Source organism: Schistocerca gregaria, chromosome X, assembly GCF_023897955.1.
Source record: "Schistocerca gregaria isolate iqSchGreg1 chromosome X, iqSchGreg1.2, whole genome shotgun sequence".
NCBI classification, from domain to species: Eukaryota; Metazoa; Arthropoda; class Insecta; order Orthoptera; family Acrididae; genus Schistocerca; species Schistocerca gregaria.
In genome coordinates this window covers 175757777-175774191 of record NC_064931.1, presented here as the reverse complement: position 1 = coordinate 175774191, position 16415 = coordinate 175757777, and the positions used below count along the sequence as shown (strand labels likewise).

General features: G+C 41.8%; 1 protein-coding gene across 4 annotated transcripts in view; it reads right to left on the bottom strand.

The window, feature by feature from the left end:
• Positions 1-16415, bottom strand: part of LOC126297628 (protein ROP) — a 100890-nt gene that overhangs the window by 76133 nt on the left and 8342 nt on the right. For all 4 annotated transcript variants that reach the window (XR_007552556.1, XR_007552557.1, XM_049988647.1 and 1 more), the window contains exons 2-3: positions 7494-7631; positions 1123-1278 (exon numbers count right to left, since the gene is read on the bottom strand). Coding sequence is in view for 2 of the 4 variants with exons in the window: in XM_049988647.1 (XP_049844604.1) it covers positions 1123-1278; positions 7494-7631 (294 nt within the window). In the remaining 2 variants the exon portion in view is untranslated. The remainder of the gene's footprint in view (positions 1-1122; positions 1279-7493; positions 7632-16415) is intronic.

The following is a 16415-nucleotide window of genomic DNA, read 5'->3' as shown; positions in this document are numbered from 1 at the left end:
GCATTATGCCATACGTGTTAGGTGATGAAAATGTGCACTTGAAATTCAACAAACAGTTGAAACTAGCCAATAGTGTCAGATGAAACACTTTGTTTCAAATAAATTAGCTGCCTCTGTGGGGAAGATTAATAAAAGCCAAATTCTTCAGCAAACTTACAAAAATAACTTCACTGATCTGCAAGATGATTAACGATCGATTGCCAATAACATGGAAATAAAATCAGGAAACTAAAACTAATGACCTATTTTAGACTTAAATATTTACATGAATGTAATTTAATTCAATTGATAGCTCCCAGTCAGAGAAACTGGTTTTGATTTCATTTGACACGAGAGCTGTGAATGAAAACACCAAAATCGTGAAACATAAACACAGATCATGTGAAGGCTACTGTCCACCTCAACTCTGACTTCTCTGTGCATACATGAATCTGGGAGCCTGGGTGACCTAGAAAAAAAAATTCCAGATAGCATATGGCTGCTTACTGCTTACATAGCTAACAGCCACACTTCAAGTAGCCACAAGCACAAGAAGGTGCTGCTAACATACAACTTCAGCTCTGTGCATGCATGTGAGTCCACTGGCAACTGATCAAACGAAATTAATGTAAACAGTATCATTTCTTACAAGTCAAAATTACAAAAATTTAACTGAAAACAATAAAAAATTCCCAGAACTCTAAAAAAAAATCCCAGGTTTTCTCCATTTGTCCTGGCATGTATACACCCAGTAAAGATGATGACACACATGTCTAAACATTTCTGAGTAAACAAAAAGGAAATTGTGTTTTGCACAGAGCGTAGTTTCAATAAACCAAGTCTGCCGACATTTTTACCACAGTAATATTGTATTTCTTAAAATGGCCTATCTATGGAGACAATATCTTCTGCACATACTCACTCCCTAATCATGAAACAATTTTACATGTATCATCACACATCACACTGAGTGAACACAGCACTGTTACTTAGCTCTACATAACAATACAAACTTTTGTTTCTACACCCATGTTAAATATAAACACTTACTCCTCAATAGACAAGTAAGAAATAATGTATTCATCACTCCCATAACTTCACAAAGAATAAACCTGTCAATACATGCCAGTGAAGCTGATGTACCTTCAGTGAAATACACATGGGCAGCACGATACATGGTGCGATTAGGACTGGCGAAGTCCTGCATTAATGCGTGTACAGATTTTTCACTTGGTGTGATCAAGTACACGGCCTCCATTGTAGACAGAGGTTCTCTCTTTTTATTTATATCCTCCACAACTGGAAAATAACCAAAGTAAAAGATGTATTAATGCTAAAAGCATCCAATTATCTCCTTACATAGCAAAACACACAAAGTTACACGTGAGCTGGAAGTTTTATTATTCCTGAACTTCACAGATAAACAAAATCTTCACATTGAGAAAACAGAATTCATAAACAAATTAAATGAGAACCTGAGCAACATTAGAGAGCACATATGGATGTTTTACTTACTCACTGCCAAAGTTCACACACACACACACACACACACACACACACACACACACACACGTCAGGTTTACATTTTCACTAAATTTATACAGTCTTACAAGAATGGAAACCAAACCAAAAATTAAACTTGCTGACCATTTGATTACAAAAACTGACTACTGATTGGACATAAAGAGAAAAACAGACTACATACCACCTCAAATTTCTCACGAAAATAAAGAAGGATTCAAAACTACTTTCACTTCTTTTTTTTAAAAAAAAAAAATTGGTCTCCACCATCCCCATACCGAACCAACTCACACCTATTTACTGTTTTAATTGTAATCAACATATAAAATCATTACAAAATCACATAACTAAATTCATTGGCCTTTATTACACAAGTACCGAAATGCTCTTATTCAGCACAAATACACCTAGAACTAGAAAAAGCTTTACACAGCAGCTGTACAGTGACATTTTCAGTGCAAGAGCAAGAAATGTTTACAGCTTGTAGTTTTTACATGTAATGTGGAAAATCATCTACCTTTCCTTACAAAATTAAGGAATTAAGTCTCTGACTACTTTTTACTTCTTTGAAAAATAGTTATATAAAGATTTTTACTTAACTGCTTTCTCTTCCTTTTCTACATCTTTATTTTTCTTCATTCTTCTTCTCTTATCTTTTGTAGCATCCTCCAACATTGCTTAGGCTACATTCACAACAAGCCTTTTATATGTATTGCTGCTTTTAAGTACTTGTTTGTGTCATCCAATAATCTACCAAAAGTCAATCTCTCCTCTTTCATTTCATTCAGTGCCTATTCACCACATTCAATGCCATAATTAGCTTTTTTCAAACTTACTCTTCACATTTGCTTGCAACAATCTTTTTCCTGTTTGTGTTGTTTCTTCAGTTTTTCCTCAGTAAACCTCTTCTCACCTTCACAGTACTGTTTGTACCTGATGAGCTGTGCCTGACAGGTGAAGTTCCTGAGTGATAATTGCAAAGTGAGCTTTCCCTTCAACCACATTCACTACAGCACCTGTACAGTTAAATGAGCATCCAATGTTCTTTCACACATTTGCAGTGTTTCCATCAAAGGTGTTCCCTTTCCACATCTGCACTGCCGATGCAAAATTACAAGCACAGCCTTTAGAATTTTTGTAACCTGATGGTATTTCTTCTCTCTTCAGGTACACGTCTTCTCGAAAGACTGACTCCAGTAACTGTCCACTGGGTACTTGTCACCACCAGATTTTTGTTATTCTGAGGTCAACAGTTTCCATTCATTAACTTGTCCATGTTCACTGTGCTCAATTCAAAGACCTGCAGCTACTTTCACTATATTTTTGTATGATCCTTCTTTCACCTTCTTCAGAGGATGCCACAATATGGGTTTATCCAAAGAACACTTAATTCCAAAATGTGTACAATCAAACACACACACACTGCTTTCTAGCTTGCAAGGAAATTTAGCATCTTGCTTTGGCACTTTGAGATTTTCACTTTCTCTAGGGCTGAACACACTGTTTTTCCAACTGCTCTACTTCTTATAAAATACTCCCAGATTCAACAGAGCAGCACTAACACAAAATCAATTCATGAGTGTTCTGATGAGATTTGTGAGTTCATTACTGATTAGATGCAGTGATGGATCTCTCTTCTGAAAGAAACCATTAAATCTTTAACATGTAGAAACAGTCACACATGCTAACATAATTACTGCTTTGGTAATTTTTTCTTTTTATTGTCTAACAAATATTCTTGTGTTTCAATGAACTGTTCAGCTTGCTTTTGTGCTGAGGTATGAACTGAATACAGTATTTTTCCAACAGCTGACCAGTGTTTGTAAAGTCCCCCTCAAACTAGTTCTCAGGTGAGCCATCTACAGGAAACATGCTCCATAAACTGATGACCCAGAAGTTTCATATTTTATTGTATCATTTTTTTAATGATAAATTTATGACTTATCTTGAGATTTGTCAAATGACTTCACATCATTTAGATAACACTGAATGAAGCTCTGCTGCTCAAGGTTGTTAAAGTTTACCACAGAGCCTTCAACAGTTTTTGCTAATTTTTCAATCCATTTGCCACATAAAACATTTCTTTACTGGCCACAACCTTTTTTCATAAACTGTAAATATTTTAAAAAAGCCACTGTACAAAACATACTTTAGAGACCAGAACTGAAAAATACAGACTAACCTGACTAAACTGAAAACAAAACAGACTCTTACTGAATTTACTGACCATTTTGCATCCATGAGTCTTACAGTCTATTTCCCAATTGCCAAAGAAAATTATAAATAGCCTCACCCAGTAACAGGCAGTCTTTGCCTCACTGTTCCTGGAATTTATCATATTACTTGAGAAAGTAGTAGCCGTTACAGTGACGAGTCAATATGAAAAAAAAAAGAAGAAGAAGAAAGAGGCTCTGAGCACTATGGGACTTAACATCGGGAGTCATCAGTCCCCTAGAACTTAGAGCTACTTAAACCTAACTAACCTAAGGACATCACACACATCCATGCCCGAGGCAGGATTTGAACCTACAACTGTAGCGGTCACGCGGTTCCAGACTGAAGCGCCTATAACCACACAGACACACCGGCCGGCTTCTGAATGCTGCACATAGCACCAATGTCACATTAAATTTTGTGATTTCAATAAATCTTATGTTACTCAACACAGTCTCAAGACAAACATAAGATCATGTTAGATGAAACAAAAATGTTATCCCACACATCAACCTACTGGTATTCTGTTATCAAAGAAGCCTCTGAGATCAGAATGTCCACCACCACCACCACCACCACCACCACCACCACCTGCTTTAATCAGCAAGTCAACACAGTGGCTATACCTTTAGTGGAGAATGGTGAATGGAAGATGATTGATGCTGAAAGACAATGGAGAAATAAATCGAGTCATCCACTAGCTAATGAAATCAACACTGCTACCACTGTCTTTTCACTGCAGACATTGATGTAACAAATAAAACACCAGAAACTTCTATGATGACTATGGAGGAAGTCATCAAAAGCTTGACATTGCATACAAATCTCACTAAAGGAAATCAGTGCAACTTTTATCCAAAATAATACAAAACTGGCAGCATACCAACATGAAAAAGGACCAAAATGGAATAATATCAATCCAATTTTTTCAGGATAAGTGATCTTATTTCAGAAACCTATAAATTTGCAACTCAAGTTCACAATCTAACATTAAAAGTAACTTAACAACTGGAAGCTTTATCTCCTCCATTACCCTAACAATAAGAGTTTCATGTTAACTTTAGTAATAACAAAGCATTTTCAATAACGTATGCTGTCAATGGCGTGAGAACCCCTCTTCTACAAACCCCACAAAAAATCAAAAACACACATTTCATTAATTGTAGAGATTTATTAACACCACACAAAGATATACTGATGAGTAAGTAGGGTCAAAAATCTGAAAATAGTGAATATGACATTTGTTGTGAAAAGTCACATCAACTACTAAGGGGAGACACTATACCCACCTCAATTAGACTTCAATTGTTGGGTTATATTTTACCTGAAGAATTTTAAAACAATTATAGAACCTGGAGATACAATTATCTCGCTTATCTGAAACTGCACATGGCACACTGAGTCCTGTGACTACAGAGGGTAATATGATGCCATACTACAGGCAGTGCATCATGAAGTCACAATGGAGACAGGTAGTATCGGGTACCCTCCCGAATACGGTGCTATGTCCTGTACTCTCTTCATTGTATGTCAATGATGTCATCAGTTTTGTCTTGCACTAAATACCAAATGTATGCTGATGACCTCCAGTTGTATTCAAGTACAAAATCAATCAAGCTGAAGACAGCTTTCAATAATTTCAATACTGATGTGTGTGCACTATCAAAATGGGTACAGAATATAGGATTAAAGCTAAGTTCAACTCACCCAAAACTCAGGTTCTGGTTGGTCATTCTAGGCTAATTAGACTGTAAATATCAGGAACCCCTGTGATCTTTAATGCTGCTTAGGACAAATATCGACTTCTCTTCCACAGCAAAGGGTGTAGAAGTAATAATTAGAGCAAAATCTAAATTGGGCTTCGTAAATAGCTGCAATGTGCAAGAAGACATCACCATAGCACCATGCCATACAAAAATATAAAAAGCTCTTTACCTCTGACCAGAAAAAACCTTGTACAAATACTTGTACTTTCAATTGTTGAGTACAATGGTGTTATCCTGTAAGGTCTTTCTCAGAAAAGCTTATATCTCGTGAAACTGGTTACGAATGCCTATGTTCAATATATCTGACATTTGACATTTTGGTCATGTTTGCCATCATATGCACAGCTATCCTGGCTGTGTGCAGACAAGTGCAGAGATTTCCATGCACTATGTCTCCTCTACTGTCTTGTTAACATACGATGTCCCTCACACTTCTCCCCATTTGAATGTCCATCTGAACAACATGGCAGAAACACTCAGTCACAACAGAGCAAAATCACTTCTGCCCCACTCTCTCTCTCTCTCTCACTCACTCACTCACTCACTCACTCACTCACACTTTCACGAAATCTCTTTCAGTAGCACAAACCCAACTGTGGAATAACCCCCCCCCCATTAGAATAGAGAACTGAATATTATCTCCAGTTTAAAAGGCAGTTAATGACATCTACTGAAGCAATTCAATAATGTCTGCCTTTGTCCCCGTACGCATTCATTACATCAGCCTTTCTAACCAGATCTTCCTCATTTCCCATTACTCTTAACTGGTGCATTGTACTTAAATTGCTCTCCCTCAGCACTTGGAACATTACAAAATATTAATTTTGTACACGTATAAATACTTCTTGTATACCCGCCGCCACCACATGGCAGTGTAGGATAAGGTGGTGGTGGTGGTGGTGGTGGTGGTGGTGGTGGTGGTGGTGGTGGTGCCAGTATTAACTTTACTGATTGGTAGTATTACTATCTGTCATATTAAAATTATTGTTACTTCTTAGTTACTCTGAGGCAAAAAAAGTACATGTGTCACCCTGGATTGACGTAAGAAAGAGCTGAAGGCCTCAAACTGATAAGGTTAAATAAATACATACACCACATGTATTATGTAAAAAATATGGCAATTGCAAATTAACACTAACTACTTTTAAAGTAGTTGCTAAAAGTGAAGCCCGTAATCTTCCACAAAAAGGTAACAATTAAGTATTTACATCTGGAACCAATCACAGCACAGAAACTGCATACTTACATCTGAAATAATAATGCTGAAAATATTTGTTTTTCTTCCTAGCAGCTATAATGTTTGGCAAAATTAAATGAGAACATGAAAATTTATTCGCCGGATCAACATGGTAACTGATACTGTTGTTTGTCTCCACAGAATTTACATACTGCACATCTGTGCACACCCTCCTCCTACTTTCAAATGGTTCTGAGCACTATGGGACTTAACATCTGAGGTCATCAGTGCCCTACACTTAGAACTACTTAAAGCTAACCAACCTAAAGACAGCACACACATCCATGCCTGAGGCAGGATTTGAACCTGCGACAGTAGCAGCAGCGCGGTTCCGGACTGAAGTGCCTAGAATCGCTCGGCCACAACGACCGGCTCCTCCTAAGTTCCCTTCGCTCTCAATTCTAACATGGGCAAATAAAAATTAAGATAAGAGTTTGAAGTCTCTGGCACTGTGATCAGAAGAGCTACAGCGCTATCTGAAAGGGGGCAAAGAGAAAAGGTTAAAGTGTGCTTAAAAACCAATCTATTTCTCCAAGAGTGATTTAAGGAAATCGAGGAAAATTAGAGCTGCCAAATCCCACTGATGTGGAACCCATTCCTTCCAAGACAGAGTTGTCTTCACCACATACCACTTGGTACCAACCAAATACAGTAACCTGTTTATTATCCAGGAATCGAACATTTGACAAACATCAATAACAAAACGAGATTCATCTCGGTGTGCAATTAAAGCTAAATGCTATTATGTCATAGATATAAGTTCATTTCATACTTACTTGTGATACCTTCAGCAGATATTTCATGCATTTTACAGCATGCTGACACCATCCTCATGGCAAGCTGATCAACAACTAGAACTCGCCACTCAATACCTTGTCCCTTCTTCTTGTTACGAATGACTTCATTCATAATTTCTGCAACAAGAATGTACTCTCAATTAATTTCTGAATTCTCTCTCTCAAACACCCCCCCCCCCCCCCCCCCTTTACACACACACACACACACACACACACACACACACACACACTCACACTTTATATCAACAGTGCAAATAATTTAGTAGGCTAAATCCATTTGCCACCATTACTGAGGAATGATTCCCAATACTTTGTCAACAATCTCATTTCTCACTCATTAACATATCCTCACATTCATATGGAAACTAACTGACCCATCTCATCCTCACATCATCTCTGTCCGCATTATCATGCTCGCCCCAATACAAGTCTGGTGGTTCTTACTCCACAGTTTTCTTTCCAGACTAATGTGTGTACTGAATTGGTGGAAATCATTTCAGAGTTTGGTTGGTTCAAAAGAGAGGGAGAAGTAACCAAACTGCAAGGTTGTTGTTCCCAGTAAAATAATTAAACAAGGGAAACACGATAAGAAAGATGTTCAGGGCAATAACAGGAGAAAGGAATAACAACCAACACTACTATGGACAAAACAGGAAAAGAAAACAGAGAGAAGCAAGAAAAAGGTAGAATGGGTAAGCAGACGACCGTGGCTTGCCGATCACAAAAATAAAAAGGAAAAGCCAGCCACAATGTGACGCATTAAGACACCCACCCCAAAAGCATTAGAGAGGAGAACACAACAGGACAAATGACATGCACTAAAACTTATATAGAATGATAAAACCCACCATCACATATAAAATGTAAAACTAAATTAGCCGAGGCATTGTCGGCTAAAATTAATTGCAACGAGTCCAGTAACTGAAGAGTCTGTTGCAGGGCAGCCAAATAAGGACAGCTCACCAAGATTTGGGCCACTGTCAGCTGGGCACCACACCATCACTGAGGTGGGTCATCACGGCGCAGGAGGTAGCTTTGTGTCACCCAAATGTGGCCAATGCGGAGCCAACAGAGAACCACAGAGTCCCTGCGAGAGGTCCACATAGAGGACTGCCACACATTCGTATTCTCCCTAATGGCGCGCAGTTTGTTGTGCATGCCGAGGTTATGCCATTTCATCTCCCAAAGCTGCAAAACCTTGCGGTGTAGTACTGAACACAGGTCAATTGCAGAAAAGCCAATCTCCATTAGCGGTTTCCACATAGCTTGTTTAGCCAGCCTGTCAGCAAGTTCGTTGCCTGCGATTCCGACGTGACCTGGGGTCCACACAAACACCACTGGACTGTTCCAGGCATAGATGGACTTCTGGATGGTCATTACCAAAGGATGACAAGGGTAGTGCTGGTTGATAGCTTGTACGCTGCTCAAGGAGTCAGTACACAGAAAAAAATGACTCCCCCAGGGCAAGATCGGATGGGCTCAAGAGCACGAAATATAGCAAGCAGCTCAGCTGTGTAAACACTGCAGCCATTGTGAAAGGAATGCTGTTCAATATGTCCATCATGCACATATGCAAAGCTGACGTGAGCATCAGACGTCAAGCAGTCTGTGTAAACTGCTCTGCGGAGAGTAATGGGGTTTAACTGAGTTCCTAGGGCCATGTGAAAGGTTGAGGTGAAGTCACGGCCTAGGCGTACACCATGGAGGTGTACGTGAGTGGACCTCAAGTATAGGTGGTAAAGGCAAGGACTCCAGTTCAGAAAGAAGGATCAGACACAAACTGCAATTGAAAGCCCTAAACTGGGCTGCCAATGCGGGAGACTGAACCACCATGAGTGGGAAAAGCAGACAGTGATTCGGATCCACAGGAGAACTACAAATGTGTGCAACGTAACTGGCCAGCAGTTGTGCACGTCTAACCTGCAATGGAGGTTCTCTGCAGACTCATCCCACAAGATCCTGTCACTAGGCGAATGCAACAGTGGTGCACTGGGTCGCGTAAATGCAACGACTCCCATAGTCAAGGTGGGACTGAACAAGGGCTCTGTAGAGCTGCAGCAGCATAGTGTGATCTGCACCCCAGTTGGTGGTGTTCAGGCAGTGGAGGGCACTGAGGTGCTGCCAGCACTGCTACTTAAACTAACAAAGGTGAGGAAGCCAAGTCAATCAGGCATCGAAAACCAGTCCTAAGAATCGATATGTCTACATTACAGTGAGTGGATTGTCATTAAGGTAAAGTTCTGGTTCTGGGTGAATGGTAAAACACCGACAGAAGCACATATCGCACGACTTTGCATCCAAAAACTGGAAACTGTGGGCTAGAGCCCATGACTGCACCTTGTGGATGGCTCCCTGTAGGCACCACTCAGCAACAACAGTTCTAGTGGAGCAGTACGAACTGCAGAAGTCGTCTGCATACAGAGACAGTGAGATGGATGGCTCTACAGCTGCTGCTATACCATTAATGGACACTAAAAATAGAGAGATACTTAATACAGAGCCCTGAAGGACCCCATTCTCCTGGATTGGGAGTGGGATGGGGGGGGGGGGGGGGGGGGGGGGGGGCTATGGGAGGCACCAACTTGGACACAAAGTTGGAAGCGACAGGAAATTTTGGATAAAAATCAGGAGCGGGCCTCTGAGAACCCACTCGTATAATGTGGCAAGGATATGATGTCGCCCGGTAGTGTTGTACGTGTTTTGTAAATAAAAAAGAGACAGCAACCACATGTTGGCATCTGGAAAAGGCTGTTCGGATGGCAGACTCTAGGGACACAAGATTATCAGACGTAGAGCGACCCTGCTGGAAGCCGCCCTGACATGAAGCCAGTAGGCCACGTGACACCAGGAACCAACCCAACCGCCGACACACCATATGTTCCTGCAGCTTACCAAGAACATTGGTGAGGCTGATGGGTCGATAGCTATCCACATCAAGCGGGTTTTTACTGGGTTTGAGCATCGGAATGATGGTGCTCCTCCGTCATTGTGATGGAAAGACGTCATCACATCAGATCCGGTTGAAGATCATGAGGAAATGTCGCTTGTAGTCACATGAGAGATGTTTAATCATCTGACTGTGGATCCAACCTAGTCCAGGAGCTGTATTGGGGCAATGTGCAAGGGCACTGAGGAGCTCCCATTCTGGAAATGGGGCGTTATAGGATTCACTGTAGCGTCTAGTGACAGAGGACTTTCCCTTCCACCTGCCGTTTGAGATTGCAAAAGGCTGGGGGCTAATTCTTCATTGCAGAGGCTCAAGCATAGTGCTCAGCAATCACATTTGCGTCAGTAGATAACACGCCCTTTATGTTAACACTGGACACACCTGTTGGGGTCTGGTAGCCAAAAACATGTCTGATCTTTGCCCAGACTTTGGGAGATGGCGTATGGCACCCAATGATCGAGACATCTCTTCAAACACTCCTGCTTCCATCATTTAATAAGTTGGTGAATGCTGGTATGAAGCAGTTTAAAGGCTATGAGGTGCTCCCGAAAAGGGTGTCGCTTAGGCCGCTGTAGAGCTTGCCAACACTCCTTAATTACTTCAGCAACTGCCAGCGACCACCAAGGGACTGCCTTTCGCTGGAGACACCCTAAAGAGCAAGGTATTGTGTTTTCTGACACTGAAACGATTTCTGTAGTCACCTGCTCAACCAACACTTCGGTTATCATGTGGGGGAGATTCAACAGTGACAGCAGAGGTGAAAGTTTCCCAGTCCACCTTGTTTAAAGCCCATCTGGGCATGCATCCATGGGCCTGACGCTGAGGCAGTGACAGGAACATGGGGAAGTGGTCACTACCACACAGGTCATCATGCACTCTCCAGTGGATAGATGGGAGTAGTCCTGGGCTGCAAACGGATAAATCAATGGTCGAGTAACTACCATGAGCCATACTGAAATGTGTGGCGGCCCCAGTATTTAAGAGGCACAGGTCGAACTGAGAAAGTAAAGTTTTGACATCTCTGCCTCGGCCAGTAAGCACGGTGCCACCCCACAAGGGGTTATGGGCATTAAAATCTCCCAAAAGTAGGAAAGGTTTAGGGAGTTGATCAATCAGTGCTGCCAATGCATCAGGGGTACTGCACAATCTGAAGGAAGATATATGTTGCAGACAGTTATTTCCTGTATCTTCCTTAGCCTGACAGCCACAGCTTCAAGAGAGGTTTGAAGTGGGCACAGGTGCACTGCATATTGAGTTCAGGACAGACACAAACTTCATCTGAGACTATTATAGCTGCTACAGTTCCTGTAGCATCCTTTATAGCCATGGAGGGCAGAGGTCCACATTGCCAGTAACCAGGTTCCCTGGAGGGCAATGCAGAAAGCAGGTGTAAAGATTAACAGTTGCTGCAGCTCAGCCAGGCAGTGAGAAAAACTGCCACAATTCCTCTGGAGGATGAGGTCACTGTAAGACTGGGAAGCCATGGAACATACAATGAGGCAGGTTACACCTCACAGTCACCTGCTGCCACTTATCGCCTGAGCAGGCTATATTCAATGGGTATGAGGGTCCGGTGAGATCCTGGTCCTCAGTGGACACCAGAATCTCCACCTTATCCTCAGACACAGAGCTTGTAGGTAGCATTGGTGTGGGTGCCACCGCAATTCCCTTGGTCTTGGGGATCTTTTTGGATTTCTCTTGCTGCTCCTTGGGTTTACCTGGCTGAGAGGTCTTCACTGATTCAGCCTCTAGGACTGAGGATGAGCATGAAGCCCTACAACCAGCTGCTTTTGGGCTCTTCAGCCACTGGCGAGTGTCGTCTTTCCCACTAGCAGAAGCCTGGAAAGGGAGTGGCCCAAGGGATCCCTTCCTAGCGAGAAGAGCCTTAGAAGACTTATTTATGCTTCTCCGGCTTAGAAGTGGGGACTGTTATCCCCAATGGTTGGGGGGGGGGTTGCTCCAGAAGTAGGTGGTGCGGGAGCAACATGGAGGTAGCTGACCCCCTCCCCCTTCAAGGGAGTAGGTGTAGTCTTCTGTTACTGAGAGGCAAAAGGAATGTGAGGAGCTGATGGGGTGACAATTGTTCTCGTATCAGTGGTTTAAGAGGTGCTCATAGCCACAGGATATAGACGCTCAAACTTCCTCTTAGCCTCAGTGTAGGTCAGTCAGTCCAGGGTCTCATATTCCACGATTTTCCTCTTCTGTAAAATCTTGCAGTCTGGCGAGCAAGGTGAATGATGCTCTCTGCAGTTGACACAGATAGGAGATGGGGGCACATGGAGTATTGGGATGTGATGGACGTCCACAATCTCGACATGTGACACTGGAAGTACAGCGGCAAGACATATGGCCAAACTTCTAGAGCTTATGGGGCCTGATGGTAACAGGAACATCCCCCCCACTGCATCGGGGGAGCGATATATGGCTTGACGTCACAGCGGTAAACCATCACCTTAACCTTCTTGGGCAATGTCAGCTTGAAGGTCAAGATGAAGGCACTGGTGGCAACCTGATTATCCCTCAGACCCCGATGGACGTGCCACATGAAATGAACACCTTGCTGCTCTAAATTGGCACCCAGCTCGTGGTCAGACTGCAAAAGAAGGTCCTTGTGGAATATAATACCCTGGACCATATTTAAGCTCTTATGGGGCGTGATGGTAACAGGAACATCCTCCAACTTGTCACAAGCGAGTAATGCCCATCACTGTGCAGAGGATGCTGTTTTCATCAAGACTGACCCAGAGCGCATTTTGGACAAGCCCTCCACCTCCTCAAACTTGTTCTCCAAATGCTCCACAAAAAACTAAGGCATCATGGACATGAAAGATTCCCCATCAACTCTCGTACATACGAGGTACAGGGATGAATAAGCTTCAATGCCCTCCTTAGCCTGCCATTTCTCCCATGGTGTGGCCAGGGAGGGGAATGATTTGGGGTCATATTTCTAAGCACTGAAGCTAGACTTTGCCTGCTCAGAGACTGCTGGCAGCAGACCACCACCGAGAGATAACATACTACACTTCATGGTGTGTCGCCCACCCTGATGCCACCCACTCTGACCAAACCATGGCGCCACCCAACCTCAGCAAGGGCCAAGTGGCAGGATGGCCATTGCTGGGAGTCCCGATGCCTCAGAGAGATGGGCATCTACTCCATGGCATACATGGGGAGTTAACACCGCAGGCATCAGCAGAGCGATGCCCGTGTTATCAAGGGGCTACAACCAACAAGGCACATGGCGGCCCCACCACAATGGACTGGCTATCGTGCAGGATATGAGGTGTTAGGAAGTCCGTGGTCATCGTCGGCGCAGAAAGCAACAGTGCACGGTAGAAAAAACACTCAGGAAGGTGTCCTCACCCAAGAGATGGAGAATGAGAAGAACTGCAATGCGACGACGAGAAAGTGGGCTCAAGATCTCAATACACAGTGGACACAATGCACCATATAAGGCACCCTTCCGTAATTGGCTCACTTTTTGGAAAACTTTTGAAGAATGGAGGTCAAACCCTACAGGGGACCATCACACAAAGGCTGAAATGTGAGACACTCCTTTTAGTCACCTCTTACAGGCAGGAATACCTCAAGCCTATTCTAATCCCCGGACCTGCAGGGGCGTTTTCTGTGTACACACATGTCAAATACATTTCACGTGTATACACAGTTCACATGTATGATTACACATACCTTTCTATCTCTGTTTCTCTTTCACATTGCTCAATGTTTATGAGAATCTATCTCCTGACTATGTGGTGTACAATGATATAATTTTTGTAGGTAGCCTACAACCAGTGGTATATGTGCCTACTATCTGCAAAATGCTTTGGGAACAGAGTCAGAAGTAATAAATCATCATGCTTCATGTGGCAATTTTACTGCATGAACAGCAGAAATGCAGTAAGCAATAACCTTTTTCCCTTTTACCATTTTGCGGGGTTGTCTGTGAGCAGAAGTTTTGTAAAGGTTTGAAATTACGTATAAAGTTTACAGAAGTTTTGTAAAGGTTTGAAATTACGTATAAAGTTTGCTGCAAGTCAGTAGGTGCTCTCACTCTCATACACTAGGTAACTTAAGTACGGGTATTCACGTATTGTAGGCAACACTGCTTTTCCACCCCCACCCTTATCCCTTTCAAAAGTAAGTGGTTCTTAATCACGCAGCATTGATTTCCAGGCATCACGTGTTGTGTACGACATTTTGTTGGAATCGGCCCTGTAGTTCAGGAGAAGATGTGGACCATATGCACATCAATATTTATAATATGTATGGATAACAATGTCATTGTGAATGAAAGGAGGGAAGTATGGTGAAGGAAATCAGCCATGCTCTTTAAAAGGAACCATTCCAGCATTTGCCTGGAGTGATTTAGTGAAATCATGCAGAATATAAATCAGGCTGGTTGGATAGGAACAGTAGTCCCCCCAAATGCACTTTTAGTGTGCTAACCACTGTGCACCCCCCCCCCCCCCCCCCCAACTCAGTCACTGTGAATGATTTAATGACACCTACGGAAATGACATTTGACGTGGAGGTCAAACACACAGTATGGCACTTGATGAAACATCTGCAAAGGAACAATCCTCCTACTGGAGGGTGGAAAAAAACATAGGAAAACTAAATTAGGACTGGAGAGTACAGTGCAATTCAACTCCCTACTCCACTTTAATATTATTTACAAATATGAATAGCAGCTTCAATAATATTACTCAACTAGCAGACTCTGGAATAAGCAAATAATTGTTTCCAACTGTCACCAAAATAACATTAAAACATTATTTTTGCTGTGCTAACAAGTTTGCTCCCAAATCAACCTCCAATTAGGTTCCTACAACTATATGTGTTGAAAGGTTAACATTGTTTTAGAAAATATATAATGTTGAGTATATATAACACAAAACAATTTTGACTACCGTTTTCACACAACCATAACATCAACCTGCTTTTTGCAGATGAGACCTGCATCAATTTTTGTTTACTATTTTGTATCTCCTGAATCACGAACACTATCGATCAAACTGCAACATTTTTCCAATTACATCAGCTAGTGAATTTCAGATTTTTTGGGAGTTCAACCTTAAAGAAATTCTTTCAATACAACTTACAGGCTTCTACTCAACATCTTCACGTAGAGAAAATGTGTTAGATAAATACAGTATCAAGTGTTCATATTTATAAATGCTTCTGTAAATTTACAGGTGATCATTTGTTACAGTCTTCATGTCAATGACTGAATCTTAATACACAATAAGAAGCGTATGGCTGAGGGCAATGACTAGTTCTACACTGTGATATTTCATCCTGTTCTAGTCATGTGAGACATGTGGAGAATGACTTTTTTTATGCATCTGTGCAAACTGATATTAATCTGATGTTACTGTCACAAGCTCAGCAGAAGACACGCCCCCCCCCCCTCCCTCTCTCTCTCTCTCTCTCTCTCTCTCTCTCTCTCTCTCTCTCTCTCTCTCATCTCTAAATACTTCTTGACCTGGCGTAAGTAGGTTTTCATGAAATATTAGCCAGCATGTTATTTCTGAATTTGCAGCACTTCGGTTACATGTTTCTCTTCATAGGACAACCACAACTGGTATGTATATTATTCATGATTGATAACATCCACCACAATTTTTATTTATTTTCCAACGAAAGGAAAGCATGACCAGGTTTCAGACAACAGTCCAACTTTCGCGAGAATGGAATGTACATACAATTAAACTAACGGGGGTAATACAGTGATATTCTGGTACACAAAATGTAAGTTAAGTATGAAATGGATTTTCTAAGCACCTAGAAATGGAACTGTTATCCTGAAATCTAGTTGTGCTTTCCTGTTATTGGAAAATAAAGTTTATTACTACTGCAGCACATGTTATCAATCATGAACTTCTCTTACCGTTTTCTGCCACCCAAATAATCTTGTGATTACATTAAACTAATATTTGTTCCATAGCTCA